At 55.4% G+C, this 22,418-nt stretch overlaps 1 protein-coding gene across 1 annotated transcript; it reads right to left on the bottom strand.

Annotated features, from left to right (window-relative positions):
• Window positions 1-20: 20 nt before the first annotated feature.
• Window positions 21-18,735, bottom strand: LOC106748886. Its single transcript, XM_014627802.1, has 4 exons — window positions 18,399-18,735; window positions 1,383-3,854; window positions 1,223-1,333; window positions 21-1,100 (listed from the first exon to the last, which is right to left on the bottom strand). The coding sequence occupies exons 2-4, from the start codon at window positions 3,702-3,704 to the stop codon at window positions 156-158; spliced, it is 3,378 nt and encodes a 1,125-aa protein (XP_014483288.1). The 5' UTR covers window positions 3,705-3,854; window positions 18,399-18,735; the 3' UTR covers window positions 21-155.
• Between the last annotated feature and the right edge of the window lie 3,683 nt (window positions 18,736-22,418).

Here is a 22,418-nt window from a genome sequence, read left to right as displayed (position 1 = left end):
GGGGGGGGGGGGGAGAGACCGGAGCTTGTCGCCGTTCGCGAGGCCCGCGAGATCATCGGCGACCGAGCGTTGGCCGCGCCGAGTCGCCGTTTAGGATTTTGGCATCACAGTAGGGGATAATAGTCGCGTCCGCGGCCGCAGAACGAGGAGATCGGTCACGAGCCGCTGCTGGTGGACAGGATCGGCAGGTCGCGGTGGGCCTGTGGGTCCCTGGAGTGCGCGTCTCGCACCGCCCTGGAGCCGAAGACGCGCTCGCAGCCGGGAACGGTGCAGCGAGCCTCCTCCAGCTTGCGGTCGTCCGAGCCCGGTGAAGAGACGGGTGAGCCCGCGACGGGCGGCCTGCTCTGCTCCTGAGTGAGTTTCGTCAGGTGACTCAGGTGCTGATGGGCGAAGCCGTTCAAGCCGGCCAAGTGAGAAGCGAACGTCGAGAGCCCGGGGAATGTGGCGCCGAGGTGCGGCGGTAGGAGGAGCGGGTGAGGCGGCGGTATCCTCGCGGCCAGGTCGACCGGCAAGCCGGGTGGCGGTGCTAACGGATACGCGCCCAACGCGCCCATCCCGGTGTCCGCGTAGAGTCTCGCGAGAAACTCGTTGTGCAGCAACGGGCTCATCTGCGGGTCGTCGATGCGCGGCGGCAGGCTGGACGAGAGCGGCGGGCTCGAGGAGGTCGACAGGAGCTTCCGGTGGAGGTTGAGGTTCGCCGAGTGGCGGTCGCGCGACCGTTTCGACGGGAAGGCCGCGTTACAGCCGTCCACGCTGCAGCGGTGCATCAGCTTGAGATGGACGTTCTGGTAGTGCGTCTTGACGCCGAAGTGGTTCTGAAAGACCTTGCCGCAGGCGGTGCAGCGACGCGGGTTCTCACGGTCGAGCGGCACCTCCTGGGTGCTGACGAAGCCGCCGTTCTCGTAGCGCGCGTACGTGATCAGGCTATTGTCCGTATCCATGGCCGCTGTGGAGGGTGAGGCGCTGGATGAACGAGAGCCATGTGAGGAGTTGTCCATGGTGGTCTCCTGGTGGGTCGTGAGGCTGATAGGGCTGGTAGAGCCGCGGCCAGACCTCGAAGCCACCCGCTGCGTCTCGGCGTACGGCATCGCGCACCGACCCTGCGACAAGGACTCGAGTTGACGCAAAGTGTTGGTCGAGGAGTCGTGGGAGAGGTCGTCGGCTGTCGTCGGACGGCTGTCGACCGAGCTCGGGGCACGGGGGGGATCATCGGGACGCTCACCTTCCTGATTGCGCAGCGCGTCGTCCACCTCCTCCTCATCATCATCATCCTCCTCGACCTCCTCCATGGGCTCATCATCGTCGTCCTCCTCGTCCTCCTGCTGCTGGTTCTCCTCCTCGTTCGTCTTCTCCGTCGTCGTCGTCGTCGTCGTCGTCGTCGTAGTCGTCGTAGTCGTCGTCGTCGTCTCGGTGGGTTCTCTCTTCACGTTCCTCTCTTCCTTCACCCTCGGCGTCTCGCCACCCTCGCTCTCCGAGCTCTGCCGTCGATCTTTCCGTTCCCTCGCGACAACGTCGGAATCCTTCGGAATCGTCGGCGCGTTCTCGGTCTTTGGTTCCGGAGTGATCTGCCGTTTCGGCGATTTCACGCTGCTCGCCCTCGAGCTCAAGTCCCGCGGCTCGTCCTGAGGTAGGAGATCCTCCGCGTTGTCGGCCTCCGGGGAGCGCGAGTCCGACTCGCGATCGTGAAAGCCGCCGGCGGGCCTGAGATTCCTCGAGGGCGAGCCCGAGGGCAGCATCTTCCGCTCCTCCGCTTCGAGCCTGGACATCGACATGTCCTCCGGCTGGTTCTGGAAGTCCGGCATCGCGTCCGACAGACACCGGCGTTGAATCCGCTGGTGCTCCTCGTCGTTCGAGGAGTCGCCGTCGGTGGACGAAGAGTGCACCTCGGCCGGCACGGCGCATCTCGTGGGGTGCTGGGACTTCCTCTTGCGCACGCCCCGGCTGTGGAAGGAACTCGAGTTGAGCGAGTGCTGGCTCACGGAGAAGGACTGCTGATCGAGCGTGCCGCCCATCGAGTCGTTGTCCTCGTTGCTGTCGGGATTGCTGACGAGATCCTCGTCGGCGGTGTCGCCGAAGTAGAGCTTCGGCCGTTTCGCCAGGCTGAAGTCCGCCGGCTGCTCGTCGTCGTCGTTGCGCAACGGCAACCTGGACGGCAGATTGCTGCTCTCGTCCTCGGCGACCACCACGATACCACCGTCATCGTCGTCCTCCTCCTCCTCGCCCTCCGGCAGGAGCACGGAGGACGCCTGGGTGGACGGCGAGACCGCGCTGCCGCTCGAGGCTCGCGCCGTCGTGGTGGCCGCCGCGGTCGACATCGCCGCCGGTATCGTCGTCGAGGCGGTGGTGGTGTTCATCCTCTGCTGCAGCGCCTCGTCGTACGGCCGGCCGGGGGTGGACGAGAGGTCCAAGTGCTTGAAGTCGAGGGCGCAGAGCGAGGCCGGCGAGCGGAGGTCCGGCGGCGGCGTCAGCAACGGAAACGAGCCGAACGGCAGGTGATTGAGACCGGTCGCCGGCACCGGCAGTCCTACCTGCGGCGGCAGCACCAACGCGTGCGCCATCGAGGAGCGGCCGTCGTGCGGCGAGATCTTGCGGCGCAGGTGCGGCGAGTGCAGCTTCGGGTTCGGGTTCGCGCTGTGCCGGTTGCGCGACCTGCGCGAGCTGAACATCATGCTGCAGCCCTTCACCGTGCACTGGTGCATCTCGCGCAGGTGCACCGCGCTGAAGTGGATCTTGAGCGCGCCCTTGTCGCAGAAGGTCTTCAGGCACACGTTGCACTGCACGCGCTTCTTGCCGGTGGTCGGGTTGATGAAGGGGGTGCCGAGGTTCGGCGGCATGTTCGCCGCGGCGCCCCACTGGCCGCCGGGCCGCTTACCCGGGGAGTGAGGCTTCCTACCCGGTATGCCGGGCGGCCTGCCCAACGGCGCCGCTTGCAGCGGCAACGGATGCCGCTCGCTCATGCCGCCGGCGTGCTTCGAGCAGTCCCGTCTGCTCAGGTTCAGCGCGCTGTCCGAGTTCTCCTCGTCGTCCTCGTCCTCCTCCGAGCCGAACTCGCTGCTCTTCTCGCCGCCGCTCTGCACGTCCGCGGGCACGCTCAGGCTGCCGATCCCGGCGATCGGCGACTTCCCCAACGGCGGCGGCGGGAAGTGCGTCGGGAAGCTCGGCGGTAGCGCGCTGGACGATACCGCGACCGACAGGGGGTGTCCGAAGGCCGTTAACGCCGACGAGGAGACCGGCGCCGCGACCGGCATGTGCGGCCTCTGCAGCTGCGACGAGTGGTGGTGCGGCGGACTGTGCGGACTCTGCGGGTTCCTCATCGACTTCCGATTCTGCATCAGCTGCTCCGCGGACGGCGGCGGCGGCGGTAACGGCGGGAACGCCGGCAGCCCGAGAGTGCCCAGCTTCCGGAAGTCGAAGGGCTGCATGCTCTGCAGCCGGTTCAACGGCGACACCGTCAGGTGCGAGTCCAAGGTGCGCGGCGGCGAGTTCGCCCGGCTGCCGCTCACGGGATTGCCGCTCGAGGAGTAGTGCTTCGGCGCCGTCGGCGACATCGAGGGGTGCGAGGCCGACGGCGGGGGCGGCGGCGGCGGCAACGGGGGCGGCAACCGGGAACCCGGCGGTGGTAGGCCGCAGTGGAGCATGTGCAACGGCGGCGGCAGGTGTGCTAGTGGCATCGTCGGCGGCGAAGGTCGTCTGCTTGGTGACATAGCATCCGTACCCGGCGTTCCGGCGGCCAGCAGCAACTGCTGCACGAACGGACGCGTCTCGGCGAATCTGAGGAACTGCTGCAGAACCAGCGGCTCCTCCTCAGCCGAGCAGATGCTCCATCGGTCCAGCACCGGGCCGTTCTGCGAGTCCTGCGAACAAGAGAGCGAGAACGATTGCTTCTGAGCTGCCGCGGAGGAACCTTCCTCAAAGTCGTCTTCGGCGATTCTCCTTACTTTCTTCACCGAGTTTCCCTTCCATTCGCAATTATACCTCGTGCGATGCTGACGAGATTACACCGAGAACAGAATTTTACCGGATTTACCCTTACGAACAAATTCAACGCGTGACGGCATTTCCGCGAGAGCCGAGTTTCATTTGTGAGAACTTCGAACGCGCTCGGTCTGTTTGGTCGATTCGACCGAGCCTTTTTTTCCCCCATGTAGTATTCCGAATGCCATAATCGTCGTAATGAAAGAATCGCAGTCGGAAGAAGAGCTTTTCTGGTAAGTGCTATTACAGCGTCAGTGACGACCTTGTGTGCACAGTGCTATTTTCGCGATTAAAACTGTAGCGAGTATAGTTGAGAGATCGGGGATAACTATAATTCCCTTCGGTGTATATCCGTTACCGTTACACCTGCGCCACAGTTACTGACGGAAGAAAAGTGACGCCGTTACTTGAAAAAGAAAAGAAACAAAAAGAACAAATAAATAACTCGTAATAATAACGATGTTACAAATGACTACTCTTTACTTTCCCGTCCTGCTTCCAAGCGAATACTCGCGCGCGCGCGCGGCGATCGTTCGTCGACGAATTACCGTCGAAACGGAATAATCCGTAGCGAAGCTTTTCGCGTATGCAACATCGCGCGACGTGAAGACAAATGATCTTCTTCTTCTTCCGTCGCGATCGTAAACTCCGATGGCGCGATCACGTGGCCGTTTGGTAATTTACGCGGGGGAAATGACGCAAACGCGCGCGCGTCACGCGGCGGCCGGAGGAACGCGCGCGGTATCGTCGCGCGAAATCGATTCGCGTAAATCGCCGACGCGGCGAAAGAAGAAGAAGGTGGCCGACGGAGAGGAGCGCGCTTACATTTTCATTCGGCCGGTAATTATACGCGCGTGAAAAAACGCTTCCTAGATTGTCAACCGGCAGAAGGTCAGGCGGTCCCGCGCATGCCCGTTCGCGCGTTCCGTTACTTTTGTGAAATGGTATGCGCAAAAACCGGCTGATAAATAAAAAGGATTGATTGATGACGCTTAATGGAGCGGGTAATTAGTTCTGCTTCGCCTGTTAGCGGCGGGAGATTGCACTTAAACCGCGCTAAAGATTTAACCTTGCATCTTGCCGGATACGTACTCGATCCGTCTTTCTCCGGTACCCGCTATTAACGACCCACTTTTTGCGATCGGGTCTCAGCGCGATTTGTCATCGCGCCTCGCTAAAAACACGCCGGCGCGCACGGTGATATGAATAATCTCATCCCGCGAGCGGACCGAGAGAGCTCCGCGGAGACTCGCCGGAATCCGCTTCTTTTTCGTAACGGGCGAGAAGGTAAGGCGAGAATCATAACGGGAACGACGGAGTCGGAGAAGCGACGACTCAAGACGACGACGAGCGTCAAGAATCGCGGCGTTTCCCCCCGAGAAACGATACACACGCATCGTTCGTTCGCGCGACCGTTCATCGCCGCCGGATGACGAAACGTCGAAGCTTCCGGCGAGGACCTCCTCTCTTTGTCGCTGACGAGCAGCCAAGACTTACTCCTTCTCTCTCTCTCTCTCTCCCGACGATGAGATACGCATCCTGCCGAGAGACACGCGCTTCCGACTTCGTTCCGGACGGTCCACGTATCTCGCTCGCGGGTGGAGTCACGGCTTCTTATAAATGCGCAAACCCGGGTCCGTCCGTCGGTCGGTCGGTCCGTCTTTCTCTTCGCCGCGCGGCTTGTATATTTACGCATTCCGGCGGACCTCGACGTAACGCAGGACGCCCAGCGCCGCGACGCTTTTCGCGTCCCGTGTATATTTCTTCAAGCGCGCGCACGCGCCACCCGCATATATCGCGCACGCACACAGCCGGCAATGAGAGACACACTCGCCGAGGCTTCGCCGCGCGCGGACACTCTCGTGACCGCCGGCACTCCGATCGCGGGAACGACGTCGTTATTTTTCGCCCCGGGGCCAACCGCACAAATAAAGAACGTCGGACGAATGCCGGCGCGATCGCGCCGCCAGATATATATTATATATATGCAATAGATGCCCCCGAGAGTTTTCCTTTCCTTCGGCAGAACCGATTCGGCGCGTCGCGCCGTCATGGAGCGCCTCGATCTCGCCGATCTATATTTGTAAAGCATCCCGTCCCCCCCTTTTTTTTTTGGAGGAGTAAACACAGTTATCCGTGTATCTCCACTTCTGGACGTCGGATTCGAAATTCCGTATTCTGCACGTCGTCGGAGTGAGAGGAACGACGTATGTAACGCGGCTACGATCTACAGATCGACATCGATTCGAAGCGTGTTCTATCTTTCGCAGTGTGTCGGACACGTGTGTACACGAGAGAGACGCGATGCCGTGAGACACGGAGTATCAATTGGATGTGTAGAAAATAGAGGATGAATGAACATTTATTTCCCTGAAAAATGCCGAGGAGACGAACGAGCGAGCGCGTAGTCGACGGTATCCAAACAGCCGATTGAGGATAATCGAAACCATATGGATAGAGAAAGAAGAGATAGAGAGAGAGAGAGAGGGGGAGGGGGAGACAATGAATAATGTTTGACGTACCGTTACGTCGCGAAGTGTAATTTTCCGATTTTTCATTGTGTTCGCGGCAATCGAACTTCACGCGGCGGCGACAGCTGTGACGTCGCGCCGTATATTATTTCTCTTATAGATCGCATAGATTATCGTTTGATGAGGCGCGCCGGTGTAATGTAATGTCACACCGTTTCTCATGGTATCCGCGCCGCGTTTTTCCCTCCCGCGAGACGCGCTCGCTCGCTCGCTCATCGTCCGTGTATGCAATTTCCGGATTTTTACGCGCCACGGGGATTCCGCCACGCCGTTCTTTGCGCGCGTCCCTTTTCTCTCATCGATCATCGAGCGATCTACTCGCACGCGCGACAAAATCTCGTATCGCGAAAGTACCCTGCGCTATCGAAAGTTCGCGTCAGAGTGTGGCTTCGTGCGCGACTGCACGCTTCGATGCGCAAAGGCGCGTCGAGATCGAAACCGCGCGACTCCGATCCCTGCAAAATTGTCGTTACGTCCTTCCGGCACGAATCGTCCTTCCCGAGCATTCACGAGCGGAAAATTGGACAAAGTGAAACTGGTTCGTCGATCTTCCTCGCCATCGAGACTAACGCCAGCGATCGTGTAATTTGTTCCCCCTAGGAAAATGTGAAAAGCGAACATGTCCAACTAAGAAAAGTACCGATGACTGGACGCTTTCCTAACTGCGATGAGTAAGATTCATGATTCTCCGGCAGTCGATCGTGAATCTTTTCCTCTAGCATGAACTCGTGAAAAGTGAAGATCCTCTAATTTGAAAGCATTCATATCCGAGATAAATATCCGAACGGATAATCTAATTGAAAGGTAACAAGCGAACACATCTGATCGAGTACAATGTCCGATTATTTCATCATTTCATCCGATCAAGCGCTTTTACTCCGTCCGATGAAGGTTTAAGCCATTTAATCGGTTTATCCGATGGACATTTTTCTTAGCGTAGAAATGCTCGCGTTTCCGTCCTAATGAAAAATCGCGCGATGATCACCGGTCTCAGAGTTGGAGGGGAAAAGAAGCGAAGGACGCGTGATTTCGGAAATCGCCTCTCGCGAGACACGTCCTTCGCCCGCCTCGGGAGAGCGATCTCTCTCGAAGGTCGCGGACGCTCTCTTCCCATAGATCCGCTATTTCACGAAAGATTCGACGATGTGCGTCATCGTTCACCCGCGGCCGTACTATATACGCCGTGCGTGACACGCTCTAGGGGAGGAACGAAAAAAGGGTTCCGCGAAGCGCTTAAACGCGCCTCCCTCGTCCTTACGTGAAAGGACCCGAACACGGTCGTGTCTGAGAACGCAAGACTACCGTGTATATACCGTGGGACTCGAATTTTAATCCCGCACGCGAATGAGGCCCGTTCCGACCTCCTCCTCGCTCCTCCCTCCCTCCCTCCCGCGCCGAATTCCGCAGCGTGGAATTCCACCGTTCCCGCGTACTCCCGCGTGCCTGATGGGACGCGAAATGGGCGTGAAACGTGCGGGCGCAAAATCGTGACAACGAACGGTCAAAGACGCGCCTTATTCTCGAGTCCTGCTATGCCTCCCGGAAATATCACGATTGTCGCGTTGTACCTTGGGAACTCGCGAATTGACGAAACATTTGCACTCGACTTTTGCCTTTGACATTGAGCCACTTCAAAATCGAGCGTCGTTTATCACGATATACAAGTTTGGAAAGTTGCTTGGTAAATTTGTTAATAAATTCATCGACGATGTTCTGGGGAAAAAAAGTAAATAAATAAATAAATAAAGCGTTATCACGGTCTCACTAAATTTCGACCCGAGCGTGGCTTTGGGAAATCAACGCGACGATTGCGCCGAGCGCTCAGAACTCCCTTTGTCTCACCGGAAGAGCTCGTGCGCCTTTAATTAAATTCGGATAGGGATAGGTGTAATTAATTTAAATAATAGCGTGCGTCCGAACGTTCGTTTCGCGTATTATATACGAAACGCGACGCAGACGGGCCTGGGAACTTCGGTGGCCGGGGTATACCCGGGAATAAAGGAGGCGTCAAGAACGACGCGAACCATTACCGCGTTATTGCATAACGGATAATTACGAGAGCCCGAGAAGAAGTAAGATAAACCTCGTTTTACTTGTTCGCTCATTACGATTTTTCTCTCTCTCTCTCTCTCTCTCTTTTTCCCCCTCTCCTCCTCTCTTTTTATTTCGAACACACTACGCAGTGCGATTTTCGTATTAAGCGGGCGGTAACTTAAAGTCGCACGTTTAGCATTACGTACGGTGAGAGAATCCGCGTGTTTCTGCGTCCCCGATGACTCGCTTTGAGGTGGCTTATAAAAGAGAGGGTACTCGAGTACTCCAAATATAGATTCTACCGTCGACGGGTGGAAAAATGCGCCGAGAGGCGCGCAATTCGAGTGATCGAGCGAAATCGGACCAAATATCGGACGATTTTCACGTTTACGGACGAACGAACGCTCGTCGCTCTATTTCCGCGGATTCCCGTGGAAAAGAAACGGTGGAAAGCGATAATTACCGCGGGGATAATTGCGTGTCGCGTCAAATTAAAGGCAAACAATTCGCAATCGCGTATCGGTTAATCCATCGAATATTAACGACGGCAATTTCCCGCGGCAACGAAACGTATCTCGCGCGTCGCGCGCGGCCCGTTCCAGTCGGTGGCGCTATCTGGCGACGCGAGCGGCGGCGCAGCAGCTACGACGCAGTTCGGTTTTCACCGCGAAAGAAGCAACGCGCGCGCGGAGAGGTGGAGGAGACGGCGTCGGTGGCGGCTACGACGGCAATGGCATCCGTGACTGGACACTGCATATGATTTCACGCTAAGTGGGCCCTGTCTTATTCGTGGGTAGAAATCGTAAAGATCTCGCGTGGATATCCGCCGCTAAATTAGATTGCAGCTACCTGCGTCTATCCTCTGTCCTCCTTCTCCCTCTCTCTCTCTGTCTCGCTCTCTACCTCTTCCTCTCTCGGAATCACTCTCTAGCCGGGGCCTCTTTGTCGCGAAACAACGGCGCAACTGCGCCGTTTTACTTCGCCTCGTACTCGCGCGCTCTCGTTAGACGATGCGACGATCGAGCGCGAGAGAAAACCGTCGGCGGAGTCGCGAATAGATCCGACGAGGAGGCTAGCTCGGTCGCGTCGTAAAATCTAACCTCAATGCAACGGCGCAGTTTCACCGAGGTGACGAGAGCGAGGCGACCGGGAAAATGGCGCCTTTCGCTCGGTCCGTCCCCGCGGTTTCGAGATTTTGCTTTTACAGATTTTCTCGGAGATTGCGCGCGCTCTCGCTCACGCGAGGAAGCTCGCGGATACGTCGCGGGTATACGTTCTCCGGCGACGACGCGTCGCCGAGAGAAACGCCGAGCGGCGATACACAAGACCGGTCTATTTTCTACTCGCGGGGCATTTGTCGCGTCTCGTTTTCTCCCGCGCGGCTCCCGCGAAAATCACCAAGCGGCGTACGTACCGAAACCGCGACGAAGAGCGCGATCGTATTGACAAAACTCGGAGCCGTTCGTCGTCGGACGCGCGAATGCGTGACAAATCGGCGGGAAAGAGAGCGGAAGTCCCGAAAGAGCCGAGAGAGCACGCACGGCTCTCGCGCCATTACTCGCGGTCGTAACTTATTCCGGCCGCGAGCGACGCGGCCCCGGTAAATACGCGACGTCCAAGTATGAACAATGTGACGTCCGATCGTTCGATCTTGCGCGTTTAACGCCGACATTATCGTCGGGTAATTCGTCCGGGGATCGGTCGCCCCGGGCGCCGGACGCCCCCCGAAAACGGCGCACGCATGTGTGTGCACACGTTCTCGTTCCCCCCGAGAGTTCCGCCGGTGCGGAGCGCCATGTGGAACGAAACCGCGTTTCCCGTCCCGTCGTTATTAGTCGCCGTGCTGGTCCACGGGAACACCGCGCGAGATGCGTGAGACATCGCGGCCAATCGTGGCCGATTAGCCGTGTCCGCGATCGCGGGGGTAACGGTATCCGTCGTTGCGATGCGAACCAACACGATGTATCATTCGACGCGGCCGGAATTTTGATACGCCGATCGCGCGTCTTCGTTGAAACCGTCACTCTCGGAGCATTCGAACAGCTGAAAGAGACGCGCACTTGAAAGTTGCGCATCTTAAGCTGTCAATAGTTGTTACTTCAAACTTGTGTGAGTTAACATTCCTTAATATTCCAAGTACCTAGATTGTCATTCGGCGGTTGGAACTTTTTCAGTTTAATCGCATGGTATGTATATCTATAAATATAGTATTAACGCGATACGTTCGAAATAAGGGAAGGTCTATGTTCCATACGTCTATATGCAGAGCAGCGATGTTCAAATGATCCTTCGCTGATAGAAAATTATAGTTTCGGCGCTAAACGCACCCTTTAACTACAAGATAGTCGGGGGAATCATTTATCTAGCAAGTGTTACTATGGTGTTAGCGGTCAATAATCTTGTATGTTGCTGCCACTATAAAATATGTTGTGCGCCGAAACTAAGTATAATTTTCTATCAGTGCGTGGTGCACTGTGAAATTTCTGTGTGTGTGTGTGTGTGTGCGCGCGTGCATAAGATACGCGCAATTTATTCAACTTTCGGGAGAGGATACGCCGCGTCTCGGCAAAAGCGATCGTCTCCTAACGAAATCACCCTTCGTCCGGAACTTTTATTTTCACCCCGGGAATCGCTATCGTCCGCTATCACGGGGATACATTCTCGCGGCTCGCCTTCGATAATGTCATGGAATCTTAGTTTTCGTCCGAAGTCGAGCGCCTACTCTGTAATTTTTCTCATATTGGCCTCTCGATCCTCGACCGTTCTCTCCCCTTTTCTCCCTTTTTATCTCATCTCCTTTCCATTCGGCTCTTCCTGTTTGTCTTCCTCGTCTCGCCTCGTCATCGTTGTCGTCAATCGGACTCGATCGTTTCGGTAGCCACGGTAAATGGCACGTCGAACTTTTAATTCGCCGATTGCGCGCGCCGGATTTTGCGTTTCCGCTCGAGCGACCGATGCTCTCCTCTCATCCGGCAAACACTCTCGTACCCTCGAATCGTCTCCGCTCGCCGAGAAAGAGAGACGCTCTGTAATTTACGGTTTTGGCTCATGCTCCCATCGAGGTGGAGTAATGACAGGTCGATCGGCTCCGGGCTACCATCTTTACCGGTTTCCGCTGCCCGGCCCTTGTCTGCTTTACGTCGCCACTTTCGATATTACGATTCCCCGCGATGCTTCACGACGACGATCGATCCTGGGGTCGGGCGATCTCGACGGGTTTCGGGGACTGCCGGACCACCGGTGAAGGACTCCTTGCCGTCGTCCTTGACGCTTCTGCCCGATCGGCAGGTACTTCGCGAATGATGCACTCGCACGCGTCGCGCCGAGAATTGTCCCGATATGTATTATACGTGTTCGCGGCGGGGATATTCAAATCAACGTCCACGCGATCGAGCGTTCCCGTTTCGATCCGGCCGCGCACGAGAGGGAAAGAGTCTACGTGCCAGTTATTGTTTCTTAATAACATCGTTATCGTCCTCGATATCGCTATCATTGGTGCGCACGAAAATCTCACGTTGACGTTAATCGTTTTCGCAGCTCGCCCATTGAACGAGGCGTTATCGGCGATTGCGACACGTTCGTTTCCACATAATACTCGGAAGATAAATTCATCTACGTTCGATTCTCGCGTATACATTTCGGGGAATTACGTCTGCGATTTGCGCGCGCGGTACGTTCGATAGACGCGCACACGAGAGAGAATTCGGGCGATGCCCGATTGCAATTTCTGCTTTGGTGCTTTCGGATTCGCGCCTCGATTTTTACCCGCCGCGGGAACGGCCTTTACGAGCGATCGTGGAAAACTTTCGGTTTCTCTCGGAACAGGCGCATTCCGGCGATCATCGGCCGAAGCGTCGAGGAGTCCGTCACGCTTGCCGGCCTTTTCACGGCTCTTTGGCGCCGAGATACGTGACATCGTAGATCGTGATGTCGCGCGTACGAAAAAGAGAACTCGGTTCTTGCAACTGAATAGGGAGCGGATGATAACTCGGTGACGAGAAATGATGCTTCTGTTATCGGGACTGAGAACGGTTCGGCTGTATTAAAACTCGGTTGAAACTCGACTGAGGGCGACTGACGGGATAGAAACCTCTTACATAAATCTTTCTGTTCCCCACACCGAGGAAAACGTATTCGAGAATGTATTTTCTTGTTTTCTCTTGCCGCATATAAGGTTTATTTCCACAGAATTAAATTGTATCTCTTGCGAATAAATTTTCAAGTAATTTTTTCTCCGTGTGTACAGAGAGTAAAAGAGCGCTGGATCCAAGTAAATAATTACTGCAATACTCTTTGGCACATTTTTACCCGAGTTGAATAAATTTCACTTATAAGTCGAGTAAATCAATTTACTCGAATAATTCATTTGGAAAGTATTTCACTCGGATCAAATCAATATTACTCGATCCAAGTGAAAATTTGCCAAAGAGCGCTGGAATGATCATTCACTTGAATCTGGCACTTTTTCTCTAGGTACAATCGAGTTCCTTTCGTCCGGTCCCCGGCCGACGGCAAATTCAGTTTCACCAACGGGATCGTTTTCTCCGCGTGCACATCGACCACCCGGATTACATCCGCAACGCGTTACGCGACTACACCGATTCGCCTATAAATCTTCGCGCGGATCTTCCACGCGTACTTATCGCGCACTCGTTAGACGCGTTACGTTTCTCTCAGACGAAGCCCGGATTACATTCAGACTATAGTCTTCATCGTTTCCCCGCGGAACGCCCTTTCGATAACCGCGGGGCCGCGCTTGCCCGATCCGTATTTTCGCGCGAGGTCAAGTGCGCTTCCTCGGCGATCGTCAGGACGCGGATCCTCGCGGCGGCGACTCGCTCGCTCGCTCGTCCAGAGACTCGCGCAACTCGCTCGTAAATCTCGCGCTGCCACGGCGCGCAAGGAGGCGGTTTCGCGTTCCTAAGTCGCCTCTTCCTCCATCGCGGTATCCGTCGTAAAGCTGCGGAGTCGACGGCAGCCGGCCAGCCCCCGGTAAAATCCCACTTGATTTCGCCATTGCGACCAGGTCGCTGCAACCGCTTCCGTTGCAGCGGAGGCTGCTGGCAACAACGTGCGAAATTGGCCAGCAGAAACGCTCGTTCCCTCGCGATCTCTCTCCCTCGGCCCGTCCGCCGAGCCGTGATTTACCGTTTCCACGTTCGCGCCATGACGAAGGAGACGAGGAAGACGGTCCCCGGCTGAACGGTGCGCTGCCTCGTAGAAGGCACGCCGACGTAGCGAGCCATAAAACGACCCTCGACCGCGAAAATTTCGCCAGCGAGATGCTAATCCGGAACGATTCTCCGAGAGCTCTCGCGGATCGTTCCCGCGAAGCGACACTCGTGACGAGCGTCACGGGCGCGGATCCGGAATAATCTCTCTCTCTCTCGAATTCGACCGGTCGTTCGATCTCGCCCCGCTCGGAAACGCCTTCGCTCCGTCACTCGGATCGTGATACGGGGGATGATGTCTGGCGATTCCGGTTGTGCGCTCCGTTAGTCAAGCTTTCGTCGTGCGACGATTGTTGCGCTATGTATCCGGCGATCCGGATTGCGCCAACGGCTCCGAAGAGAAAGAGAGAGAGTCTATCTCTCTCCGCGGCGTTGGACCGTCGCGAATAATTCGCACGCCCGGCGGCGGAACCCGGCGATCGCCGCTCCGGAGCGACGCTTCTGTGCTATGAATCGTGATTGGGGAGTTGCGCGGCTCGTGACGGAGATGCCGATAGCGCGTCCGCCGCTTGCGACATAGATTCCGAAAAGCCGCGGAGAAGCGGACCGGCGTCGAAAACGGCTCGCGGTTTCACACAGGAGATCGCGACGTGACACTTCGCGGGGTCTCCCGGGGAGAAGACACATTCCGGTAACGAGCCGTAAAGTAGCGCTCGACCGCAAAAAGTTCGCCAGACGCGGTAAAGAGAGGAGATGCAAATCCGCGGCGCGGCACGAGCTCTTAATTTCCGACGGATCTGCCCCTCCCCCCTCCGCGCGGCGATACTTTCGCGTCGTATACCGTGATTAGGTGGAGAGTCCCGGCGAGATGGCGTTTCCGTAATGAACCGTAAAGCAGCTCGCTCGCGGCCGCGAAAACGCTCTCGACTCGCGGAAATGCAAATTCCAAAAGCGGACGCTCCAGGCGGCCCGACTTTCCTGCAAATCGGCGCCGTAGGTCGGGATACTTAGATCGTATTCCGCGACGAGTCGTGATTCTCCTAATAAGCGGAGATCCAGCGGAATCGCACAGTTGATCGATATTCGATGACGGTACATTTGTACACACACACACACACACACTGTGACGACACGTATCTCTCCGGTATTGTCGTCGATCGTTGTGCGACGGATCGACGTTTTTTCTCCGCATAAAATCCCGTCTACTCCCAGGGGAAAGATTCGGAAAAGGTCGAAAGTTTGGAGCGAAAAAGACCAGCAGAGGACTCTGACTGAGTGCTCGCTCCACGTGCGCCATAATGATCGTAAATTACACAAATCACGACCGGTAATGCATATCGGTTGTTGAAAAATTGTCCGAGCGGAGTGACGGATATTTCGAGGCGCAGAAGCGAGATTCTAGGATTCGGGGAAAGAGAGAGCCACCTTGTTCGCCCCGCGGGTGTCAAACAATGCCACATTAATTTGACAGTAGCCAAAAGGAGCACTTAGAAAAACACTCTCCGTGTTAGAGCCAGTGTGTTAATTCGCTCCTGTCACAACCACGACTCAGAGACCTGCGTCATTCCCGGGCAGCGCGTTTCGTCAAAGACGCGACAACTCCGAGACGCGCTGTTTCGACACACACCCGTTACGAACGAATCCCGGATAATCGCGTGTCTTCGTCCGACTCGCTTATGGCGACGAGACACCTATAAAGCGAGGAGTACACAAACGGGCCCCGAGTACCCGTGGAGAAGTACGAAGCTAATAGACTTCCGAAGTGTATCGTCACGCGAGCTCTAACGAGCTGAAATTTCGCTTGAAATTCGCCGGACGACGACGAAGGCAAACGGAACGACGGGAAGGCGTGTGCACGCGTACGCGCCGTCCGCACGTGCCGCTGTATACTCTCGACGGTAACGATTCCGTTTCGGAGAGGAACTTCCAAGGTTTCCCCGCGGATCGCGTGCGCTCTCTCGCTCTCGCGACACTCCGAGAGATTTCTCGCCTGCCGCTTCGTCCCCCCGCGACTGAAATTTGTCCCGATTATATTCCAACGCGCTCCTCGCGTACACGACACGGACTGTCCGCGCCTTTGCGGAGCCGCTCGGATAAAGCGCATCGCGCGCGCGGTGGCAGCGCCGGCCGTTGTGTACGTACGCACCAACGTCCGAGAGAGAAACCGGTTTCCCGTACGTTTTAATTTCACGCCGACATCGGTGCAATTCAGTTTACACGGATACTCCCCGTTTCCTAACGCGCGCCTCGCGAGACTAACGCGCGCGCCTCGCGAGAGTGTTTCGGAGCATCCAAGGACGAGACGAGGAGGGTGTCATATGTCACGCGAGCTGTCTTAGCTGTAAAAATTCTCCTTTTCGCGATTACTTCGATGTGTCATCGCGATCGAGACTGCGGTAATTATCGTCATGGAGAGCATGCCGCGGAGAGAGAGAGAGAGAGAGAGACGGATATGTTGCGGTTTGCGTTGCCAATGAAGCGTCTCTCGTCTTCGTTCTGTCGCTGCCGAGTTGCATGTCGCGCGCGACGTGTCACGTTTATAAAATGGACTTTTTTGCGAGATGTAAAAGTGTACCGCGGGGCGATTATCTCCCGGTGCATCATCGAGATCGGCACGATAATGATGCGCGGCAGGGTACGTCGGGATGAAGCGTTGCTTTGTCGCTCGCCGTAGTGTCATCTCTATTTTAATCGTCACTCACGGATCGCGCTTTAACCGGCGCGCGCGTGTCGCCATGCGAGACAGATGCCTCTATAATGCACAAATTATAGGTAATTGTCCCGATAGATCCCATCTCGCGGAGGAGATCTCGTCTGCTCGATCGTTATCGCCGGTAGATCGTCCCGATTTACAACTTCGTGCATCCTAAGTAACGTTGCCCGTTTTCACTCACAGATTGCGTTTTAAACGGTCGCGCGATCATCGAGCGGAGATTACGGCCGCGGCGATTCATACTCAGCGTCACCTACATCTATTAAGAGTCATCTCAATTAACGCGAGAGCGATATTGAGGATTTCTTTCGCCGTTCGACATTTCTAGCGCGTTCCCGCCGTGATTTCTCACGCGGACGGTTTTCCTCGACGAACCTTTCCCGTTCTCGATGACGAGTGGTCCGAACATACCGCACAATTTTCAACGACGACGTAGCAATCTCATCCTGACACCACTGGTAGAAAGAAGTTACCGTCTAGAGAGACCGAGGATGTTTCAAGTCTCTTATCACTGATCGACGCGCACTATCGAGTAAAGGACAGTCCATAATTCCGCTTCTTCGCCGGGCGAGTCGAGGGAGAGCGATGACCCACGGCGACGGAAACAGCTTCAATCATGCTCGATACGTAATCGATGAGGAAACAGTCGATCGAGAGGTGGCCGTTCTCGGTTCTGCGCATAGACGAAACGTAATCCCCGAAGGAGAGAAACACCAAATTTCAGATGCGGCGCGCGATACGATGGCGGACGCCGCTATAGTTTGAACACAGTCATACATGTATATAGAACGTATATGTGAAATGTTGCTGTTTACATACGTTTTCACGTATGTAGCTACATTTTCACGTACAACTCGTGAAAGCGACGTCCACATCGGTGCACATCGCGTTATTATAACAGTACTGTACGCCGATCGTCTTCAAATTGCGAGCAGCACTGCGAATCCACTGCGGCAACACATCCGATAACTCGGTGTTTTCGGCTAATCTCTGTTTCTTCCATTTTGCCTGCCGTCCTTCTCTTTAATCGAGAAACCGTCACTTGGTCGATCCGATCAGACGTCGTTCCGAATCATCTCTCCTCGGGCCGATCTCACTCGACTCTTCCTCCTCCTCCCCGGTGATCTCCTTCGCCGTTCCGTCTTCTCCCCGACGTAGCGGATGCGTCCGACGGTATTCCCGTTTGGATTTACATGTTACCGCGCAGGTACTCCAGCCCGTCCGACGTCGCCGCACCACTGACACTTACGTACGATGCACTTTTGACGCACTGTTCAACTCCGATCTCACTGTCTTCGTCGTTCTCGTCGCCCGGTCGTCACAATTCGTCACGCGATGATTCTCACGTTTGGCGATTTTATCCCTTCGACCGACCGGCTACACGGCGAGATGCGCTCGTCGACGCCTGTGTTCCTGCATTAACTTTAAGAACCGATTTATCACCGCGCTTGTAAAATATCACTCGTGGCCGGAGCGACGACGACAAGGGAGACGACTTATGCAACTTACTTCGCGACGACAGTTTAAAAGGTCACCCGCGCGCGCGGTATCGACCCGGATCAGCGCGCGAGGACCCGCCGCGTTTGCCAAAGGTTGTCGCCTGACACCTACTCGTCGAAGATGTCACCGAAATGTAATAATCATCCCGAGCGGCCGTCTCTCGTCTGGGGGTAATCCAAAAGTCATAACCGTGATACTTACGCACGTAGGCGCGTCGGGTTCGCAGCTGACGATCGCGCACGCGAAACGTCAGTGAGTCCGTCGTCGCGTGCGTCAAAGTCCTCTTCGTCACATGGTGCACACGCATATCGTCGCGAATTCACAATGCAGCACGGAAACATCCCCGAAGGGGACTCTCTCTCTCTCTCTCTCTCTCTTTCCGCTCAGCGATGGCCTCGCGCGCGCGAACAAACGGCGGACGGAAGATCGCGAGCGAAGGCGCGCGCGTCCGCGAGACTCGGCGTGTCGACTCACCTGCAGTATGTATCCTCGCGTGTAATCCTCGTGGGTCCAGCCGAAGGCAGCTAAGAGACGCGTCACTTGCGCGGGGGGCAACTGGTTGAACAATTGATCGAGCAAGATCTTAAGGCGTATCGGCAGTGCGCGCGAGCCGTAGAGTACGAGGGATGCGACGTCAAACGCGGCCGTCGGCTCGACAGTCTCTGAAGCCGGTGGCCTCTCCTCCTTCTCCGCGACTTCGCCACCACCACCGGCGAAACCACCACCACCACCGCCTCCGTTACGTTCCCCACCAGCGTTACCGCCGCCGCCGCCGCCACTACCACTGTCACTGCCACTACCACCACCACCGCCACTACCACCGCCGCCACCTCCGCCGACACCCCCTCCGCCGCCCGCCGCGGGTACCGTCGTCGTCGTCGTCGACGTCGCCGGGTGCTTTACCCTCCCTACGACGCTTTTGTCCTCCCTACCAGTGGCACGAGGGCTGGAGACGACATCCCCACCACCGGAACCACCACCGCCGAGCCGTTGCTGTTGAGCCTGCTGCTGTTGCTGCTGTTGTTGCTGCTGCTGGTGAATACTTGACAGTCGCGCCAGCGCTGGAACACAGGCAAGTGTAAAAGAGAGAGGTCAGATGGAGCTTACTTGCCGGTAGTGCACGCGCGCGTGTACGAGCGTGTGCGTCGGTGGGTGAACGTGGACAAACCGTCCTCTGTGTCCCCCTTTTCTCTCCCACCAGTGGTGTCTCCATCCCACCCTCTGTCGCGCCCCACCAGTGTCCCACAAGCTCCGGGTACTCCCACCCCCGCACACGCTCTCGTCTTTCTCCGTTCGCGTCTCTCGTGTCTCTCTTTCTCGCGGTGGACCGTCCTTCGATTTCTCTCTTTCTCCTCCTCCTCCCTCTCGCTCGCACCGTCGCTCGGTCGTCCCCTCGAGCGGGCCCCCCCTCCGCCCTTCTGTCATTCTCTCTCCCTCGGTCTCTCTGTCTCCGGTATCGTCGAGGCAACCTAGGGTCGCCGTGGCACCGAAGGTACTTACTTATCCCCACCTGTTCTCGCGACCGGACCTACCGTCCCCACTCCCGGTCGACCCTACTACTACTACTAGTGTAGTCGTTTACTACTACCACCGCTGGCGCCTCCGCCGTCGCCGCCGGTCGGGTACCGCCGCTAGAGTCGTGCCACCACTATATGCCAGGCTATACGAGGACGAGTACGACGAGTCGCGCGGCCGATCCCCTCCATTCGGATTTTCTCATGAGACTCCGGCATCCATCAACCTGCTGCTGCCGCCGTGGTCGTCGTCGACCTCGACGTACCGCGTCTACACTCGTACGAAGACCGTCCCGGCCCAGCAGGCTGAGGGGATCTCCCGGCGATACAATGTGTAACGACGAGGGAACATCGCGATGTACGACGGTGTCGAACTCGGTCCGGTATTATCGTGTTCGCGAAATTATCGCGACGGATCTCGCCGGCTCTCGGAATGATAACGGGGCGATTCCGCGTGAAACTCGAGTACACGCTACTTTGTGGTTGCAGTTTCGTGTAATCCGATTCGAGTTGCACTTTGATACGTTACGAGAGAAAGTTAGGATTGCGAAGGAGGTGAGCGGTCATAAGTATATCTCGATGCAAGGTGCGTGGCGTACGTGAAATCGGCTCGGCCGCGGTAACGCCGCGAGGACGGCGCGATGATTAATTAAACGTCACGCGGGACACCAGAGTAACGACGGACCCGGGCATTCTTTCTTCGTTCAAGAGTGACTGCGACAATACGACGCGTTACTCGATTTCGACAATGCACGCGTTATTATACCAAGAGGCGGGGAGGATGGGGGGGAGGAACAGGCATGCGAAATTTCGCGCAATAATTATCGAGCGCGCTCGCTTCTAGCGGAACTATTACGTCGCGATCCAGTCTCGTTTATCTGCGATCCATCGGCCTCCATCGGATATCGAAAGAATGAACACGCGCGCTCGCAAACACATATACACTGTATTTAATGTTAAATTTAACACATTTCGTATGTTCCAAACGATTCGCACGGATTTTTGTGTTGATTCAACATAAGGTGAATATTTGAAGGTTAAAAAGCAACACAAATATGTGAAAAATTAACATAAAATTATAATATGTTAATCGATATTGTGTAAAAAAAATGTTATTTTAACATGTGCATGTTGAATATTGATTCAACATAAGGTATGTATATTGAAATAACATAAGCGTACTCAGTAAGAATTCTGTGTAAAAAAACGGTGAAATTGTTACTCCAACACGGAGAATATGTACACAAAAGTACACCATTATATGTTAAATAAACATATTTGTCTTGTTGACATATTACTTTTTAACATATTCAACTTGTTAAAGTAACACAAACATTTCAGCGGACTGTTTCGAACACAACATTTTCTGCCGTGTGATATGTTAAATTAACACACGGGTATGTGAAAAATTTAACAAAAAAGAAATTTGAGCAAGGACCGATTTTAACACAAGTACAAAATGTTTTTTCAGCGTGTAACGGAATCATTACATCGCGATTCGGCCGTTTATCGGCGATCCATCGGCCTCCATCGGATATCGAAAGAATGAACACGCGCGCTCACGAGCACGAAGGATGCATTTTATATCGGTTACCCTCTCGCTCGTTCGTCCCCCATACCACCCACCCTTCCGTCATGAATTAATAACTGTACCCCGCTCGCCGGCGCGGCGCGAGAGATCGGCCGGCCGATAGATCGCGCGTAATGAGCGCCGGATAAACGTATGACAAATCGACGCGTATCGTTAATCGTCGCGAGTCGATAAGGCCGGAGATTTATTGTTACCTCGAGTGCGCGCACCGTCCTCTAATGAAGCAAAAGCGGATCATCGTCCGCGCTTCGACATCGCGTTGTAATAATCGCAGTCGGCAATCGCGCGCGCACTCGTGCAAAAAGCATCGACGCTTTCTTGGACACGAAATCGCCGAACGACGACGGCGGTTTCGCGTGTAAGAACTGCTCGTACGTGGGGGAAGGGACGTAAATATGGAACGGGGTTGTGACGTGGAATTCGCAATTGCGCTAAAAACATCGCTTGAAACTGTCGGTAGTTTGAATTAAATTAAAAATTACACGTCATTGGAAACATTAGGCTCCGTTTTAGGCCACTCGAAAGCGCTGGTGTTAATGACGCAGCGTTTGGCCATGTAAACGGCCATATATTCTGTTTTACAAAAGTGCGATGTAGCGCGAAGATAAAATTTAACCATTTTTCTCGTATTGTCTCGTCTGTATAGAAATATATCGAAAAGGTTGAAATAATAAGAAGCTTCTAACATAAAAATATTATAAGAAGCTTATCATATAAAAAGAAAAAAGGTTTTTCCTTTAACTTATCTGCTCGTTCCATATAATAACACCTTATTTTCTCAAATCTTCGATTTGACCCAAATGTGTGTACCTTTGTAACAGAATTATATTTTATCTTAATAACTAATGGCGCTAATGTTCTCAGAAGTATGCGCCCGCATTATTGACGGATTATTCATTCAATATTTCGATCCCAAACTACAGTTTTCCTTCAACACTTGAAACCGTTCCACATTTTTCTCCTTCCCCCTAAGCTCCGACGTGAATCGCGTCGTCGTGGGGAACACCCATCCATAGGGACCAGCGGCCGCGCGGACGGACGGGCGCTTTCCCTCCAGAACCGTCACGCTTTTCGCACCTGACGATTACTATCTCGGGACACGAAAGTTTATGGACCTCCTTACAGTCCGCAGACTTAGCGCGGGCTCGGCAGATCGTATCGCCGTACGGCGGCGGCGGTGTTTCGCATACGACGAAAACGTTAATCGAAACGTGTGCGCGTTAATGCTCCTTTCCTATCTGTCTCTCGCCATCAACCTGAGCTCACCGCCGCGCACTTGCCGGCCGGACGAACGGCCGGGCAGGCGGACGATCGAAAGTGTCCGTCGCCGTGCGCCGTTCGACGATATACGAGCCGCGCGATAAGAGATTGGAGTAACGCGGCCGATTT

Source organism: Dinoponera quadriceps, unplaced genomic scaffold, assembly GCF_001313825.1.
Source record: "Dinoponera quadriceps isolate SergipeBrazil2010 unplaced genomic scaffold, ASM131382v1 scaffold3271, whole genome shotgun sequence".
In the NCBI taxonomy this organism is placed as follows: domain Eukaryota; kingdom Metazoa; phylum Arthropoda; class Insecta; order Hymenoptera; family Formicidae; genus Dinoponera; species Dinoponera quadriceps.
This window is presented reverse-complemented; position numbering and strand designations above follow the sequence as displayed.

What these genes read in the sequence shown, in the direction of transcription:
- LOC106748886 (XM_014627802.1), bottom strand. Translation starts at nt 3,704, where the DNA reads ATGTCACCAAGCAGACGACCTTCGCCGCCGACGATGCCACTAGCACAC. An exon ending in CGACGACGACTACGACGACT is followed by an intron (nt 1,334 to 1,382) that starts ACGACGACGACG and finishes CGAACGAGGAGG; the next exon opens with AGAACCAGCAGCAGGAGGAC. An exon ending in CGCGCTGCGCAATCAGGAAG is followed by an intron (nt 1,101 to 1,222) that starts GTGAGCGTCCCG and finishes TCCTTGTCGCAG; the next exon opens with GGTCGGTGCGCGATGCCGTA.